General features: G+C 49.6%; 6 protein-coding genes and 1 non-coding gene across 7 annotated transcripts; 4 read left to right on the top strand and 3 right to left on the bottom strand.

Moving 5' to 3' along the window:
• Window positions 1–245: 245 nt before the first annotated feature.
• Window positions 246–1,890, top strand: rmt2 (protein-arginine N5-methyltransferase). The gene is made up of 2 exons (XM_040853227.1): window positions 246–350; window positions 460–1,890. Exon 2 carries the CDS (start codon window positions 462–464, stop codon window positions 1,746–1,748), a length of 1,287 nt encoding a protein of 428 aa, XP_040702571.1. The 5' UTR covers window positions 246–350; window positions 460–461; the 3' UTR covers window positions 1,749–1,890.
• Window positions 1,809–2,804, bottom strand: ASPSYDRAFT_971049 (uncharacterized protein). Its single transcript, XM_040853228.1, has one exon. It carries the CDS (start codon window positions 2,611–2,613, stop codon window positions 2,032–2,034), a length of 582 nt encoding a protein of 193 aa, XP_040702570.1. The 5' UTR covers window positions 2,614–2,804; the 3' UTR covers window positions 1,809–2,031.
• A 233-nt stretch (window positions 2,805–3,037) lies between these two features.
• On the top strand, window positions 3,038–3,618 carry ASPSYDRAFT_106673 (lysozyme; the record flags this gene model as incomplete). Its single annotated transcript, XM_040839870.1, has 2 exons — window positions 3,038–3,256; window positions 3,325–3,618. Coding segments are annotated over 2 exons (513 nt in total), but the record flags the coding sequence as incomplete, so codon positions are not given.
• A 512-nt stretch (window positions 3,619–4,130) lies between these two features.
• ASPSYDRAFT_151240 (putative DUF221 domain protein) lies at window positions 4,131–7,828 on the bottom strand (the record flags this gene model as incomplete). Its single annotated transcript, XM_040842084.1, has 3 exons — window positions 4,131–5,191; window positions 5,240–7,596; window positions 7,662–7,828. 3 exons carry the CDS (start codon window positions 7,826–7,828, stop codon window positions 4,131–4,133), a joined length of 3,585 nt encoding a protein of 1,194 aa, XP_040702568.1.
• A 1,046-nt stretch (window positions 7,829–8,874) lies between these two features.
• Window positions 8,875–12,970, top strand: ASPSYDRAFT_202351 (MCM DNA helicase complex subunit MCM4). Its single transcript, XM_040843816.1, has 5 exons — window positions 8,875–9,666; window positions 9,725–10,597; window positions 10,653–10,724; window positions 10,775–11,967; window positions 12,024–12,970. The coding sequence occupies exons 1-5, from the start codon at window positions 9,342–9,344 to the stop codon at window positions 12,609–12,611; spliced, it is 3,051 nt and encodes a 1,016-aa protein (XP_040702567.1). The 5' UTR covers window positions 8,875–9,341; the 3' UTR covers window positions 12,612–12,970.
• Window positions 12,971–13,481: 511 nt separating this feature from the next.
• On the bottom strand, window positions 13,482–13,554 carry ASPSYDRAFT_t89. Its single transcript has one exon. It is a non-coding gene; the product is annotated as a tRNA-Lys (tRNA).
• A 955-nt stretch (window positions 13,555–14,509) lies between these two features.
• vtc4 (putative vacuolar transporter chaperone (Vtc4)) lies at window positions 14,510–17,186 on the top strand (the record flags this gene model as incomplete). The annotated part of the gene is made up of 5 exons (XM_040852176.1): window positions 14,510–14,514; window positions 14,578–15,037; window positions 15,111–15,356; window positions 15,405–16,734; window positions 16,789–17,186. The coding sequence occupies 5 exons, from the start codon at window positions 14,510–14,512 to the stop codon at window positions 17,184–17,186; spliced, it is 2,439 nt and encodes an 812-aa protein (XP_040702566.1).
• Window positions 17,187–17,419: the final 233 nt, after the last annotated feature.

Here is a 17,419-nt window from a genome sequence, read left to right as displayed (position 1 = left end):
GGTGCGGAATATCATCTGTACAAATAGTTTTTTCCAGGTTACCACAGCACGGGCGAATAGTGTCTCTTCTCTATCATAATATTCATGAATGTTACTGTATTGGTGATTTCATACTATAAATTGCGAGTAAAGTGGTCGTTCCTATGGCCATAAAGGTCGGCTATAATCTCAGCTCTCTATTGTAGCTGCGGGGACGAATGCGGCGGGCGGAAATTTTATATCACAGGCGGGGAAATGAAAAAAGCTAACTCTACTCACATCCCACAAGGCATCAAGCTTGCACAGCAACATAAGCTGTCTACATCCATTTTGAAAGGACAATAAATTTAATTGTTTTATTTTATTTTTGGGTGAGTATCATCTATCCTCAATTGTGCTCCCCTGCTCTCTTTTTTCTAGAGGCTGTTTGCGGAGGCGGCGATTCAGCGCATTGATGGATTATAGCTTATAATTGACCAGATATGGCCGACCCGGCAACTGAAATCGACGTTGACCTCGAGGTCCAAGAAGTCCTCCTAGCTGCCTCTCAGCACGACATCCCCAAGCTCAGACGCCTCCTGCGCTCGAACGATGCGGCAACGAACCCCGCCAATGTCAAGGATCCAGAAACAGGCGCCTCCCCACTCCATGCGGCCATTGCAGCTTGCGAGCCCGAAGAGGAGGAGGTGAAGACAAATGGCGCACCCAATGGTGTCCATTCCAATGGGGAGGAACATACCAGTGAGCAGCAAGAAACACTGCAGTCGGCCGTCCAGACTGTGAAGCTTCTGCTGCAGGAGGGGGCTATATGGAATGACTTGGACTTGAACGACGAGACACCTGGATGCATTGCGAAACGACTTGGATTGGATGAGCTGTATGAAATGGTTGTGGATGCAGGAGTTAGAGCGGAACTTCTGCTGAACAGGCTAGATGGCTATGAACAACTATCAGACGAGGAGATGGGAGACGACGAAGAGGAAGAGCAGCAGCAGGAGACTGCAGATGCAAGTGCCTCAAACACTGCGGAAGAGGAGGAGTCCGCCCCGCAATTAGTCGAATCCACAACTGCTGCCACGGACACTGCTCAAACTGGCGAGGCAGAACCAAATGTTACGAGCTCGCGTTACTTGAGTTCGGACCTAAGTTTCCAGCAGGACAGACTGCTCGACCAAGATCAAAACGGAGTCATGATGGCCTGGGAAACGGATATCATGGCCAAATCTGCCAAGAAACTCCTCCCTACACCAGGACTGCGGGTTCTGAACGTCGGGCATGGCATGGGCATTATCGATGGGTTCTTTCAAGAGCAATCCCCGGCGTCACATCACATTATCGAAGCTCATCCTGACGTCGTCGCAGAAATGAGACGAAAGGGCTGGCATGAAAAGCCGGGTGTTCACATCCACGAGGGCAGGTGGCAGGATATACTTCCTGAACTGATGACGCAGGGCGAGATGTTCGACGCCATTTACTACGACACATTTGCCGAGTCATATGCCGATTTCCGAGATTTCTTCACAGAGCAGGTCATTGGCATTCTGGAACAAGAGGGCAAATGGGGTTTCTTCAATGGCATGGGGGCAGACCGACAAATCAGTTATGACGTCTACCAAAAGGTGGTGGAAATGGATCTGTTTGAAGCCGGATTCGATGTTCAATGGGAGGAAATCGCCGTCCCTAAGTTGGAGGGAGAGTGGAATGGGGTACGCCGGCCGTACTGGAGCATAGACAAGTACCGGCTTCCACTGTGTAAGTACATGGATTGAGCGACTAAATAGACTCGGTACAGCCGAATATCAACTTCAATTCAAGAATATCGACTCATTCCCGGAATCTCCAGACAAGTCACGGAGCTTCATTCCTTCCACTTCCATCCAGTTCCTCTAGGTACTACCCTACTCAGAAAACTCTTAACACAGCCCCCATTATCTCCACTTGAGGGGAAGGAGCAGCCAACTCTCCTGCCACCCATCGCAGCTACCCTCCAAACCTACCCATTAGTCCGTACAAGCCGCTCTCGAGAGGCACGACAGTCTGAGCAGGAAAGAGCTATGCGACCTCAGCCGCGCCTGCCTTCCATGGAACAACGGACACTGAACGCAAGGAAAGAGCGACTACCCAACGAGGCTGCGGAGGAAGGAACCCGCACAGCCAGCCAGCCTCCACTGCACTTTCCAATATCGGGGTGTATCTCGCGAAGGCAGCCACCACTTCTTGAACAGGAAGGCACGATCTACAGCCGGAGGCTCTCCAACAGCAGGAAAGTACGACAGATGCTTCCAACTGAGAACAGCCGGTAGCCGAAGCATCGAAGCACACAAAGAGAGATACGAAGCCAGCCGCAAGAAGCGGAAACAAAGTCTCCATGAAAAGCGATCGATCGTCGTTTATGTTGCAACGAAACAATGGATCTCGAGAGTTTAAGAGAGTTGCTGTTCTGGATTCGGATCCAAAAATAGGAACAGTGAAGAATTGTATTGAATCTCCAATCCACAACCCTCGTATCTCCCCAGTAACCATCCAATAAAAGAGCTCTTTTGAATAATAACGATCAACACTTAAACGAGCCTTGCATGAGATAGGGTGATCAACGGCCAAACACGACATTTCGCCGAAGCATCCGGAACTCATCAACCCTAACCAGGCCAACAGGCGTCGGGCGTGCAGGATCGTGCCTGTCAGGACTTAATTTCCAATGTAACAAATCAAACATCCAGCCGCCCCATCCAGCAGGCCCCCATCTTCACGCTGCTCGAACGAGAGAACACGAGGTCGCAACAGGGATGTTCCCAAGGAATAGACCCTTGGAAGAACATCGTATTCTGAGGTCGATCAAGGCTGATCACCTAAAGATACGATGCTCAGCCTCCAATTCTCTGACTCGACTATACAAAACTTGAACTGTCGAAAGCTATAAAGAGGAGGTTGACTGCAGCCCATTTCATCTACAAACATCCTCTTCCGTTCAAACGACTCAAAAAGTTCATCACTTGACCGCAATCAAATCTACAAAATGCACTCCTCTATCAAACTCCTTGTTGCCACCATTCCAGCCCTCGTGGCATCCGCCTGTGTCGGACCACCGGTGAACGGCCCAACCCTCGACCTTATCAAGGGTTTCGAATCTTTCCGGGGCGACGTCTATGATGACGGTGCCGGAAATCCAACAATCGGCTACGGCCATCTCTGCCAGGACTGGTCTTGCTCTGACGTCTCCTTCCCTCAGCCCCTGACCGAAGAGACCGCTGCCCAGCTGCTCGCTGGTGACTTGATTGTACGTACCTATCTATCACATCTTCATCAAGCCGCAATTAAACTAAACAAAACTAACAATACGTGAAGGGCTACCAAGACGCCGTTACCAATGCCCTCGCCGACCCCGTCACCCTGAACGACAACCAGTATGGCGCTCTCGTGTCCTGGACTTACAATATCGGCAACGGAAACATGCAGTCGTCTGACCTTGTTTCTCGCATGAACGCCGGCGAGGACCCGGTTGCTGTTGCCAATAATGAACTTCCTCAGTGGATTCACTCCAACGGACAGGTAATGGACGGCCTCGTTAGGAGGCGCAAGGAGGAAGTGAACCTGTTCAATGCCCCCAGCAATGTTGGCGCTCTCCCTGCTCCTTGCTAAGCTGCAGGAAATCCGCCAATGTTCAATTCAGCTTTATTGCACTGGGCACGGAAGTACATGTGTTGATCGCAAATTGAAGCCAGGAGACGCGGTGAACAATCTTGCAGTGATGGTGGAAGTTTTTCATATCCATATCGATGTATATAGATGCTTAGTCTTTTGGATTAAGCTGTCTATATATTAGTTTCTACAGTAATGCCAGTACAGCTATTTTTAAGTATATCCAATGGCTACGAGATGAATGCACTTCCTGTCGATCATCCTTAACAATATTGTCTGTTCTATTGTTCCAACTCGATCCTAAGTAGTATATACTTCGTATGCTTTATGCTTCAGACCAAAAGAAAAATGCCCCAGGCTGGGGATGCGAATTAGCGTATTCATGATAAACAAGGCCGAATAATAACCAAGTCCCGAGTAGAACGCCAGTCGCTAAAGCGCGAATCGAAACAATCATCACAGGAACGTTTGTCCAAATAAGCGATGGTATATACAAGTGGTAAGTCAAGTTTTTATAACTGAATGAGATCGACTTCTGAGAAGTCAGGCGGGCTGCGACTGAAAATGGTGCGACATTTTCCATCCAAAGCTTGGTATTCGTTGCTAATCCAGATATGCTTGCTGAAGCGCTGGGTGCGATAAATCTCGTCGTCACTTACTCCAAGGTCATCGCGGGGGATCCAGATGACAGGGCGCTTGGAGCGAAGAGCGTCATGTTGGAAGGCTCGCTGGACTAGTTGATCACGTTCATCGGGGGTGAGGTCCTCCAACTCGTCATGAATCCCTTCAAATAACGCCGAACCACGGGGATGTCTAACGGGGCCTTGTGCTTCGGCATCCTGGTTGAGCTTTTCCCGCATGCGTTGAATGCTTGGGACTGCGCCTTCGGAATTGGCCCCAAAAAATTTAGATCGTCGGTTCGGGGATTGAGTTGCCCATGATGGTCGGCGAGAGAAATTGAAGTTGGCGCCTGTCTCAGGGTCGAGGTTCTGGCCCTTGGGCCTAAGCCCAGACGCACGCCTATTTACGCCACCGGCTTCAAATTTCTTCAACTCGATGTCACGTTCTTCGTCCTCGCCCTGGAACTCAGCACGTTCACGATCCCTCAGCTGGTGTTCGAGGGTGCCCTTTTCCTCTGTTGCGTTCTCCTCTTCGTCATCGATACTCAGCCCTAATCGCACCATTTGCGCGCGAGCAAACTCTTCATCACGCTGAACGGCTTCATCCTCCAACGTAATTGGCAGATAACGGATCAGTGGGCCAAAGGCTTCATTCAGCAGCATTTGGAATCCCGCGGTTAGTACCGTCATGATTATCATGATGACGGCCTGGCCCTCACAGGCGACTTCCCCATTGGAATTCCGGACTAAGAAGAAAAGACCGATCAAACTGATTTCCATGACGTATATACCGGTGAACAACTGATTGATTGCTCGAGGGAAGAGCAATCCACCAGTATCAAAGCGGAATTTCGTGACGTATAAGGTGTTGTAGCGGTATACAAACCAGAACAAACCAAACGTGAGCACATTAAACACCATAATAAGAGGCGCGATAACAGAGTAGATCAACCCTATTTCTGCGTTAGATCAATGAATGAGTAATTAAGCGTGTAACATACCAATAGACGCCAGAGTAGTATATACTGGAAAGAATGTACCCCATTGCATCTGATTCAGGTTTGTCGTTCGAGCCCATTTTCGGCGTGCAGTCGAATCCAACATTGGTGCGAGAATAAACCAGCTCACGAGGCTGAAGATCTGAACCAAAGCCCCAGCACTCACGGATAAAGCTTGCAGAATCATATAGGAGAAGAAGTAATTGCTTGATGAGGGAATATTTTGCGCCAAAAGTTGGGGCCAGCTTGTGACGTTCGTGATGTTTCTGAAGATGGTGGAGAAACTTGACGCAATTGCCACTACCAGAAATATTTGAACAAATAGAAATGCAAAGAAGTAGTTCTGCACGGTAAGCTCGATGCCCATGCCTGTCTGAAGGCCCTGCGTTCGACAAAGGAAACGGAGAATTAGGGGCAAAATGGCCATCAAAATGGCCAGGAATAACGGAGGCAAGATACCCTGCACGGCCGAAATAAGCCACTCTGGCATACGATTTATCCACGACAGCCAGGTGAAAGCATCTTCCAAATAGGAGAGCTGGGACAGCAATCCAGTGAAGGCTACGGGGAACGCCCAGCCGATCACCATGCCAATGACAATAGCGTAAATCCCGAAGGTGCGCAGATAACGTTCCCACCATTTGATGGACATGTTGTCCCAGATAACGTCGTCTGGTGAGATTTCCACAGTACGTGGAGCCATCTGCTTGGGTACGTGGTGACTGACAGCTTGACAAGCCATATGCGCAGCTACTTGATGGTTGAACTGGATGAAAGCTGAATTCATGAGGGGGAATTTTTCAGGATTCTGCTGGTCCACCTCAATTTCCAAATTCAAGCGAGCCACCTCTTTGCGACAATGATCGATGGTGTCGACTTTTTTCCCAAGAAGCCAAATCGAAGGCATCCAACTAATGCCAAAAATTGGCAGTCGCATGGTTTCTCTGTCTTTCTGGCGGATATACTTCTTCCACGAGGGTTCGCCGAGATCCTCCTTCTCGAAGTTCTCATTATACGCCACGGGGTACTTGTCATCTTCAGCTTCCGTGTCGTCGTTTCGCTCGATGGTAGTGTCATTTTCTCCGCGTGCTCTTACTGGTGAATCCTCCTCGGAGATTGAAAGGTTTGCCTCTTCCCTATCGACAGGAGAGTCTGGCGCCGTAAGCGGGAGCTCATCTGGCTCTGTCCTATTACTAGATTTGGAGAAGTTCGACGGCCTGCTTTTCCAGAACGGCCTCTTCGGGTGCGAGCCTTCTTCCTGGGTGTTGGCGAACATGGTTTCAGAGTCATCTCCGCTGGGGCGGCCTGCCGTATTCTCATCTATGAAGTTTTCCGAGAGTTGCGGCTCTCCATTCTCCGCGTCGTGCTCGGCTTTGTGGGACTTCTTGACGGTACCAAATACTGACTTCCCCAGCTTACCAACACCTTGGCCAACAGCACCCGCCAACCCTATAGCTGGGTCCAAGGGGTTAAGATGCCTCCGCTTCTCCGTTTTAGATTCCGTCCCAGATACTTTATCGCGGTTCAATACTTCCCGGAGGGTCTGAGCCTGGTGTGGGTCGCCGGAACTGATACCAGCCCCCATAGCCAGTTTTGAAGCTTTCGCATCTGCCTCTGCCTTCTCCGTTTTCGCGGCCTGCTTAACTCCAGCCTTTTTATCGGCAGCTTTGGCCTGTTTCATCTGAGCCTTCTTGCACTTGACAATCAGGTCTGTCTCCGCTGTCTCCAGCTTCAACGCCAGTTTATCTCGCTCTTTAACTTTCTCGTTCAGGTCGTCAAAGTCCCGGTTGATCCAGATGTTCCGAACTCCACCAGGAAAGACGTCGTATAATCTATCCAAAGCGTCCACCGTAAGCCATTTATCTGGTATCGCAGTCACCAGAACTGTCGTCGCAGAAGCCCGCAACCGATGCTGGGGGGAAGTCAAATAGGATTGGCGAAGACGGATATACCCTCTGAGCTCGTCGAAAAACACGAAACAGACATAGACTATGACAATTACAGCCATAACCAGGTGGGCCCAGTAACGATGCGTGTTCTCCGGAGTGACATTACCCCAGGCTAGTTGGTCCAAGCCACTCACATTCCATTGAGGTCCAGTGTCCGTACCATTCTGGTAGCTGTGATCCTTGCCGCCGACTTTGTTCAAAGTTAAGAGAGTCGGTAAAATGACACAGCCAAGAGGGAGGAAAATCTTAATTAGCATCCGTAGGTAGCGTAAAAAGAAGTAGGCATCCAGGCCACATTTCTGAATGAACTCGGAGCTGGAAGTGCTGAAAATGGGGCTGACCCATTTGAAGAGCCCCGGAGGGGATGGTTTGGTACGTTCCCTATCGGGGACAAGATATGTTCGTGGTTGACTTGAAGTAACCTCAGAGTTAGCCGTTTGGTTCACAGGGCAGCTCGAATTGCAAACATCACTTACTAAATGCGTGTAAGCTTCCCTTTGAGAAGAAGGAACAAGAAAAATTCGACAGCAAAAATTATGAGAGCAGCGGCCAGTGATGCTATGAACGTTTTGATGGTAATACCTTCTCTGGCTTGGCCTTTACCGCCTGCGTGTTCCAAGGCCGAGCCCAAGTCGTTTGCCATCGTTTCTAGTTGACGACAGAAACGCCCAGCCCCATTCACATATATGGAGGGATTTCACAGTATCAGACAAACGATGGCACTTAAAAAGTACCTGGGATGACAAGTCTAGCGGGGTTCCAACCGATCGGCGTGACGATGCTCAGGGCATCACGCGGTGAATCTGCGAGGGCTTTCGATGATAAGGGGGAGAGCGAACAGTCGAGGAGGGAAAAATGCGAGGTGACAGTACGTTAATCAAAGTGTGTTTTTGAGGTATTGAAGTATTGACGGAGGTGTAAGGAGCGAAGACAGGGAGGACCTCATAAAAAGCGTGCCAGATAATGTTGCAGATAAAGACATCATGGATCTTCCATACGCTCAATTGTCAGTTGTCACCCGAGCCAGGTTTGACGAAGCGGCGCCGCCATTCGTGGGAATCGCAGATCGCAACTTTTTAGTGCATGACATCAGGCGCCTGCTGAAACTTGGCTGGACCCAGTCGCGCGCTCTCCCCAACTTTTGTTTCGTTCACCCTTGCAGTCGATCAAAGGATTGGTCCTCATGAAACAGGTCGCTTTCTTGAGGAAACACCTGGCGCTTAAAGTCCCAAAATAACAACAAAACAATATTCAAAGAATTCAGCAAGGCATTCGGTGCTGCAAAGCTGTTTCATTGTCGCCGATGAAAGGATCGAGTCCACGGTGGCGAGTGAGGATTCCTGATTAGGCATGGTGTTAATCTCCTGAATGAAACCAAGGGCAACGGTTTTTAATTGGCAGAGCTCAGGAACTCCCGTCATCAACCCTCGGAAGGGACCATATTATGGCTTGCTACTCCGTACTGAAGGAAGGAAGGTTCAGCCACGGTCGCACAAGTGGCGGTGTCACTACGTCTGCCAAGGCTTCGGAAATGTGCTCACTGTTCAGATTGCCAAAACTAGAGGTGGGACTTTCGTAAACACCATATTCGTCCCTCTAGTGCGCTCTAACAAGTACCAATAATGTCCCATCCGGAGCCATTGCGCAATAATCCGTTGTCGTTAGGTTCCGCCATACAGGGGACAGCAGAGAAACGGTTACCATGCAAACCAGAAGCGGATGTAGCTGAATTCAGTCCACGACCGTAATCACCTCAGTTGTCACAAAATCCATAATCCAAGATGACGGCCCTAAAGTAAACCAAACATATTGCCGCGACTTCCAACTGTCATCAATAGTTATTGGAAGGTACGGAGTAGTCATATCTTCTTCACTCGTTCTCGACGAGGATCAACGAATGTGTCACGTGGTTTTTAGCAGTCGCGTCTGCCCAAAATGGAAACACTTTACGCGTGAGACGTGTTTGGACGCGTCGGTCCAAATTTCTTCATTGAACCTGGGCTCTTGTTATCCGCTCAGTCCAAGCATCCCTTCTTGTTGCCAGCTGCATCTTCACATCTACCTAGGGAGCAAATTTATCGACTCCCTCGATTGCATTATTCGAATACCCCTTTTTCTGTTACATTGATTCAGATTCTTTGAACAACCGCGTCAGCATGTCTTCTCCCGCTTCTTCTCGACGTAGGGGCCGTCCGGCGAGGGACTCGGCCACCGCATCACCAGCTCGCTCAACACGCTCCCAACAACAAACCCAGACCAGCAACCCTCCACAGACTACCCCTCGTGCTTCACGGCGACTGCAAGGCGAGGCCGCCGTTCCGTCCTCATCCCCCATGTTTTTCCAGTCTTCCCCCGCGCGGGGGAGCAGCAATGCCGAGACCCCAGATGCTAGAATGGAGGAACCAAGTTCACCTTTGAGGGCTTCATCCGCCATGGATGAGGGGGAAAGAACTCCACGTGCAAATGGGGCCGCCCTAAGAGGTAAAGTAATTGGATATTGGATCACGGCCATCGGTTGTTAATATTCGAATACGAACAGATTCTTCGCCGATTCGATACGTCTCCAGCTCCAGTCCAACTCGCGGTTTCGGCCGCCAAAATGGCCACTCGGATATTCCTAGCAGCAGCAGCGGTCTATTTGTTTCATCTCGACAAGGGCTGGATGGTCAACGCGTCGCCTCCCGCCGTAGTGACCTTCATTCGGGGGGTTTTGGGTCTACCCCAAGCCGCAGACGTAGAGTTTTCGTTGATGCGAATGGGGTACCTGCTACGGACGGTGAGCTTCAATCGGACGCCACATTCTCTAATATCCACCCGGATACTTCAGAAGCAGAGCTCATGGGAGGTAACTCAACCCGTGTGATCTGGGGAACCAATATCTCTATTCAGGATTCCATGTCGGCCTTCAAAAACTTCCTCCATAATTTCACCACCAAATACCGTCTGTGGGCTGATGGGGCCACCGAGGATGAAACGCGCCGAATGGGAGATATGGCCGAGGAACGGGAATACATCGACATGTTAAACACAATGCGCCAATTAGGTGTCACCAGTCTCAACCTAGATGCGAAAAATCTCAAGGCGTACCCACCAACTCTAAAGCTATGGCACCAGCTCCAAGCATACCCACAAGAGATTATTCCGCTGATGGATCAGAGCGTACGAGATGTGATGGTCGAATTAGCTGCTAAAGAGATGGAGCGACTACGAGCTCAAATTCAACGCAATCAAAACAGCCACAGGGACTTGAGCTCAGCCCCGGCGGTCCCCAGCTCTGACGCAATGAGCGAGACCGGCAGGATGCCGCAGGCAGAAATATCAGACCTCGTGGCAGAGGCCGAAACCAAGCCATACAAGGTCCTTCCGTTTGGTCTTGATTCTACGGTCAATATGAGAGAGCTGGATCCGGCTGGTAAGAATTCGATCTAATACTATTCCGTGTCCGGACTCTTACTGACGACCCTCAGATATGGACAAGCTAGTGAGCATCAAAGGTTTGGTCATTCGTGCTACACCCATTATCCCTGACATGAAAGAAGGTTTGTGTCTTTCTCTAGTCGGTCCAGAAAAATGCTAACTCAAAGATTAGCATTCTTCCGTTGTCAAGCTTGCAACCATTCGGTTCAGGTAGATATCGATCGCGGCAAGATCGCTGAGCCGACCATCTGCCCCCGCGAGGCATGCAAAGAAAGAAATTCGATGCAAATCGTCCATAACCGCTGTGTATTTGCCGATAAGCAGGTTATCAAACTGCAGGAGACTCCAGACAGTATCCCTGATGGTCAAACACCTCACTCGGTCTCTCTATGCGTCTATGACGAATTGGTCGATGTGTGCAAGGCAGGTGACCGTGTCGAGGTAACCGGAATATTTCGCTCGAACCCTGTGCGAGTAAACCCTCGTCAACGAACCCAGAAATCCCTTTTCAAAACATACATCGATGTCCTGCATGTCCAGAAGACCGACCGCAAGAAGCTCGGTGTCGACGTTTCTACCGTTGAACAGGAGCTGTCCGAGCAGGCTGCTGGGGATGCCGAACAGGTCCGCAAAATTTCGGCGGAAGAGGAGGATAAGATCCTGCGGACATCTACGAGGCCCGACCTATATGAGCTTCTTGCTCGATCACTTGCGCCTAGTCTTTACGAGATGGACGATGTGAAGAAAGGCATTCTGCTTCAGATGTTTGGCGGCACCAACAAGTCGTTCCAAAAGGGTGGTAACCCTCGCTACCGTGGTGATATCAACGTACTCCTCTGTGGTGACCCTTCAACAGCAAAGTCTCAGCTACTCCGTTATGTGCACAAGATCGCGCCACGAGGTGTATACACCAGCGGGAAAGGTTCATCAGCTGTTGGTCTTACGGCTTACGTTACTCGTGACCCCGAAACTCGCCAGATGGTTCTGGAATCCGGTGCTTTGGTCTTGTCCGATGGTGGTGTCTGCTGCATTGACGAATTCGACAAGATGAACGAATCTACTCGTTCTGTTCTACACGAAGTAATGGAACAACAGACTGTGTCTATCGCAAAAGCAGGCATCATCACAACTCTCAATGCCAGAACAAGTATTCTCGCCTCGGCCAATCCTATTGGTAGCAGATACAATCCAAACTTACCGGTCCCACAAAACATCGACCTTCCGCCAACTTTGCTGTCTCGTTTTGACCTTGTATACCTTGTTCTTGACCGCGTGGACGAGTCGGAGGACCGTCGCCTTGCTAAGCACCTTGTCAACATGTATCTTGAGGATAAGCCGGAAAACGCGAGCGAGCGAGAAGTTCTGGTAAGTCAATATGATTTACTACTCAATACCATAGCTGCTAACCTAGGAACCTATAGCCCGTCGAATTCTTAACGGCCTACATTACCTATGCCAAGACTAAGATCCACCCGGTTCTCACGCCCTCCGCCGGTAAAGCCCTCTCCGATGCATACGTAAATATGCGCAGACTCGGAGATGATATTCGCTCCGCGGACCGTCGAATCACTGCAACCACCCGTCAGCTAGAGTCGATGATCCGTCTAGCTGAAGCTCATGCACGCATGCGCCTCTCTCCAGAGGTGACTGCTGATGATGTTGAGGAAGCTGTACGCCTGATTCGATCTGCCATCAAGCAAGCAGCGACCGATTCTCGCACAGGCTTGATCGATATGGGCTTGCTCACCGAGGGTACGAGCGCAAGCGAGAGACGCAATAAAGAAGCCTTGAAGCGCGGCGTTCTGGGAGTAATTGATGACCTGGCTGGTGCGGGCGGCACAGCTCGCTGGGCGGAAGCTTATCGGGTTTTGAATGAACAGTCCAGTATTGAGGTCGATGGCGCTCAGTTCACGGAGGCTGTCCGGGCACTTGAGTCAGAGGGTATCGTGAATATCTTGGGTGAGGGTGCCCGGAGGAGCATCCGACGCGCTCCCGGTGCGGTAGTGTAAACTGGAGCATTGATTAGATGATGAGGATACGACGTAATGGAGTACATAATATACAAAATGATGTAACCGATCAAAACTCAGTGAATGGGTTTCATGGGGGTGTCTGGTGTTATGGGCTTATTGGGCATGCGGGATGATTTAAGTTTTTATGTTCAGTCAAATGCAATTAGTGTATTGGTATAAATTGTCCAGCTGGCCTGTATTGATCATTATATGTGCAATGTATCTACGCCTTACACCTGCATCGGCTTCAAAGTCCACAGTGGTTTGTTTGCATTTGTATATATGCTTGCACTAACAATCCTGAATCAGACTCGGACGAAAGTCGGGCAACTGCCATGGCGATAGGCAGATGGGCCTTGAATTGATCATTGCTGCCCCTTCGCTATTTAGATATTTTCCGGGCTTTTAACACACACGCCCATGAACTAGTCGCAAAGCTGAGCCCGTGGATAGAAATATGCTCCCTTCCCTGTGCAGGAGCGCGAAGCAGTAGCCCGGGACTTCAACGAAGCATGTTACTTGAGATGACTGTAGTATTTCTTGGGTTGGAAGCAACACTCGCTCAATTTTTTTCTGGGTATCAAGTGAGATATGTCTTGAGTTAACTCTATACCTAATCCCGTTAATCTCTGGGGGCCGTGGTATATATTTAACTAAGCCAGGATTTTATTCGAGATATATATTTGGGCTTAAATTTGCCTGCCCTCAACAAAGACTCAATGGCCGGCCGTTAACAATTCTAGACGAGCCACAGAGTAAAATACTTCGTTAGTAGTATTAGAGAGAATAGGTGGCCGTTGAACGTCTCAATAATTAGCAAATAATGCAGAGTAAAAAAGATAGTAGCACAAGTGCACAAAAAATGAAAGCCCAACGCGGGGCTCGAACCCGCAGCCTTGAGATTAAGAGTCTCACGCTCTACCGATTGAGCTAGCCGGGCTAGTTCATATCTACCGGGGAATATTATGTCTATATAAGCCAAGTATTACTGTGAGGTTCTTCCCCCTCCCGATATATCTACATCTTCATCTTCAATCTTGGTGGGACGAACAGGGAGCCGCCTCCCATGTGCTGCAAGATTCATTGACCATTATTTATGAACAGTGTCATTCGCGCTTAATAGACTCAAATCTTTAATATTGTATATGTCATGTGTATTATTGATAGCGTGTTTCTGATCATATTGGCCTGGAAAGCTAAAGCGAGCTAAATGAGCACCTGCTCAATCGAGTGGCTCACAGTGATTCTCGCATGCATGCTCAGCCGTGTGGAAAGCTCCTCCGCTAGCGATAAGCTCCATCGTCCGCGCTCTCGGCCGGAGTGCTCATTCCGACCTGTCTGAATAGTGGACCAGCAGTTCCGGCGAGACTTGACAAGCTGGAGTCATCCGACCTGCTGTGAGTCCGAAGCGCCATCTGGTGCTACGTCTTGTCAAAAAAGAGATCAATCGGCCAAGAAAGCCAAGGATCCTGCTTCAAATTGAGAAATTGCCTTTCAACGCCGCCCCAGGTTTTTTCCTGCTGGAGGAGGACTGAGAATGTATGAGGGAGGCACGTGTGCTCGGTGTACAGCCGGCACTAGTCCCACTTAGGCCGCCAGCTCTGTTCCCACTCTCCAGAGCTCTCACAGGACCGAGACCAGAGTGACTTGGACTTTGCCAGTGCGACACTGACAACCCCCGCCACCTGCAGCCAAGTCTATTATTGCCCTGATTCAAGCTGTAGTGTATTTCTTCGAATCTTCGCAAACCCCTCCTCTGCATCTCCTCGCTATCCTTTGCCAATTCCGACCGCGATTCGCTCCCAATTGCCGATCTTGCTGCAACTCCCCGTCTACGGCTGTGATTAGTTCGTCTGACCGGGCGCTGTTCCTGCGCTCTGTTATAGGCCACTACAATGAGGTAAGAGGGAGAATTCCTGCGAATTCTACGGTCTTGACCTTGCTGATAATCGGTGCTCATTAGGTTCGGTGAGCATCTCCGCACGTCGATGATCAAAGAGTACTACTGGTACTACATCAACTACGACGGTTTGAAAAAAGCTCTCAAGACTGGTTACGTTACCGAACCTACCCCCGATAATACAAAACCCGACCGAAAAGCATGGACGGAGGACGATGAGCGGCATTTCGTGACCCTGCTCGAATCCGAGCTCGATAAGGTCTTCAACTTCCAGAAACTCAAGAGTGAAGAGATTGTGCGAAGAATTCAGGAAAGCGACAAGGATGTCGACGACGTTGTATCCCGCTTAAACAGCAGCAGAGATGCACGTGGAACGGGTCGTTCGAGCAGAGGTCCTCCATCGGACGAGGAGTTTCTTATGCTCGAGCAGGTTTTGAGTGATATCATCGCCGATGTTCACGATCTCGCAAAATTCACGCAGTTGAACTATACAGGTTTCCAAAAGATCATCAAGAAGCACGACGTATGTACCCTATGCATCTTCGTGCTTGTACCCAGTTGCGTGAGAGAGTTGACAAGCTAACAAATAAATACAGAAAGAAACCCAATGGTACCTCAAGCCCGTCTTTGCTGCTCGGTTAAACGCCAAGCCTTTCTTCAAGGATAACTACGATGCATTCGTAGTTAAGCTATCCAAGTTATACGACCTGGTCCGAACCAAAGGAAATCCTATTACAGGAGACTCTGCGGCTGGTGGCTCCCAACAAAACTTTGTTCGCCAAACGACTAAATACTGGGTGCACCCTGATAACATCACGGAGTTGAAGCTGATTATCCTGAAGGTATGCTGCTTTATTTTGTTATAAATGACGTATGTTGACATAACATAGCATCTCCCTGTCCTTGTCTTTAACCCGAGCAAAGAGTTCGAGGAGGAAGACACTGCTATTTCGTCTATTTATTTTGATAACCCAGAAACCTGGGAACTGTACCAAGGGCGTCTCAAGAAAACGGAGGGAGCCGAGGCTATTCGACTACGATGGTATGGCGGCATGGGCAGTGATCAAATGTTCGTCGAACGGAAAACTCACCGCGAGGATTGGACTGGAGAGAAGTCGGTCAAGGCACGATTCTCAATTAAGGAGAAGAATGTGAACGACTACCTCTCTGGCAAATTGACGGTGGATAAAATATTCGAGAAGATGCGGAAGGATAAGAAGAAGAGTGAGGCTGAAATTGCTGATTATGAACAGCTAGCCCGGGAGATCCAGTATCGTGTCATCACCCGTCGGCTGGTTCCGGTCACCAGAACCTTTTACCACCGAACAGCCTTTCAACTTCCCGGAGACGCTAGGGTTCGTATCTCGCTCGACACAGAGTTGACTATGACCCGAGAGGATAACCTCGATGGACACCGGAGAGCAGGAAACAACTGGCGCAGGATGGATATTGGGGTTGATTGGCCCTTCTCCCAATTGCCTCCCGAGGATGTTGAGCGCTTCCCATATGCAGTTCTGGAAGTTAAGCTTCAGACGCAGGCGGGCCAGGAACCACCGAAGTGGATACGGGATTTAACGGCGAGCCACCTGGTGGAAGCAGTGCCGAAATACAGCAAATTTATTCATGGAACTGCATCAATGTTTCCCGAAAGGATCCACCTGCTGCCATTCTGGATGCCGCAAATGGATGTTGACATCCGTAAACCTGCGTCGCGCCACTTTGGTATCCAGCGCCCGCTGACAAGCACCTCTTTGTCCGCGAACGAGACCCCAGAAGACGACGAGGAGTCAGACGAGGATATGCTCGATGAAGGGCAAGAGGCGAGAAATGGAAGGTCACGGGATCGTTCCAACCGTGCAGACTATGGCGCAGCAGAACAGTCTGCGCTTTTCGCGGATACTGACGGGAATGCACTTGACATTGAGGAACGCATTGCTGCCCAGCCCCTGCCCGGGGACGAAGATTATCCACTTTACGATTCAGATGAAGAGTCTGTCGACTCCGACGAGCTGGAAGAGGCCCGACGGGTTGGCGGTAGATATTACTATGGGCAGCTGGCCAAGTATTATACCCACAGGCTTACAACCGGGACGGTCAATTTGCTCAAAGCGCTCATCCCCAGGCCCATGCCCACAGACATGCCTGAACCTGAACAAAACGGTATTGCTGTCATTGGAAACAAGCGAACCATCAAGAGGTTCGAGGCTCCCAAAGGCAAACGTAAGTGAAACAGATGCTCCTTTTGACCTGTTACATAATTCTGACTTACCCTAGGTATCCATGTACCCATACGCGTTGAGCCCAAAGTCTACTTTGCAGCAGAGAGAACATTCCTCTCATGGTTGGAGTTCTCTATTCTGCTGGGAACCATTGCCGCTACCCTCCTGAACTTCGGCGACGACTACATTACATTTGCGTGCTCGTGGGCATTCACTGTCCTTGCTGCTATTGCCCTTGTTTACAGTCTCATGCTGTACATATGGCGAGTCGACAAGATCCGCAAGCGGCGAGATGTGAAGCGAGTTTACTACGAGAAATGGGGTCCGACTGTTGTTGGTCTTGGTTTGGTTGCCATTATGTTGATTAATTTTGGACTGCGGGTTCGGCAAGCTGGATTTACAAGAAAGGATGGTGACCCTGGTGCTACTATACCTGGTCGTGATGATTTGTGATGTCCACCGTATATTTACAAATGTGGTATATGCTGTTAGAGGCGTTTTGTTATTTTGTACTTGTTTATTTTTCTTTATTCTGTGGGTGAGTTGTATAACACTGCATATAGTTATATAGTGATTCCAGGAGCGATGAGCATGACTGTCAATAAATACTGTTGCAACACAGCATTTTAAAACTAGTGCCTTTCCGAATAATTACAAGATATTTCTCACTAAATCTACAGTCACAA

The sequence above is a fragment of the Aspergillus sydowii genome (genome assembly GCF_001890705.1).
Source record: "Aspergillus sydowii CBS 593.65 unplaced genomic scaffold ASPSYscaffold_5, whole genome shotgun sequence".
NCBI classification, from domain to species: Eukaryota; Fungi; Ascomycota; class Eurotiomycetes; order Eurotiales; family Aspergillaceae; genus Aspergillus; species Aspergillus sydowii.
This window is presented reverse-complemented; position numbering and strand designations above follow the sequence as displayed.

Excerpts from the sequence above, each read along its gene's own strand:
- rmt2 (XM_040853227.1), top strand. The coding sequence starts at position 462 with ATGGCCGACCCGGCAACTGAAATCGACGTTGACCTCGAGGTCCAAGAA.
- ASPSYDRAFT_971049 (XM_040853228.1), bottom strand. The coding sequence starts at position 2,613 with ATGAGTTCCGGATGCTTCGGCGAAATGTCGTGTTTGGCCGTTGATCAC.
- ASPSYDRAFT_202351 (XM_040843816.1), top strand. The coding sequence starts at position 9,342 with ATGTCTTCTCCCGCTTCTTCTCGACGTAGGGGCCGTCCGGCGAGGGAC. Across the intron at positions 10,725-10,774 it reads TATCCCTGACATGAAAGAAG|CATTCTTCCGTTGTCAAGCT; the intron begins GTTTGTGTCTTT and ends CTCAAAGATTAG. Across the intron at positions 11,968-12,023 it reads CGAGCGAGCGAGAAGTTCTG|CCCGTCGAATTCTTAACGGC; the intron begins GTAAGTCAATAT and ends AGGAACCTATAG.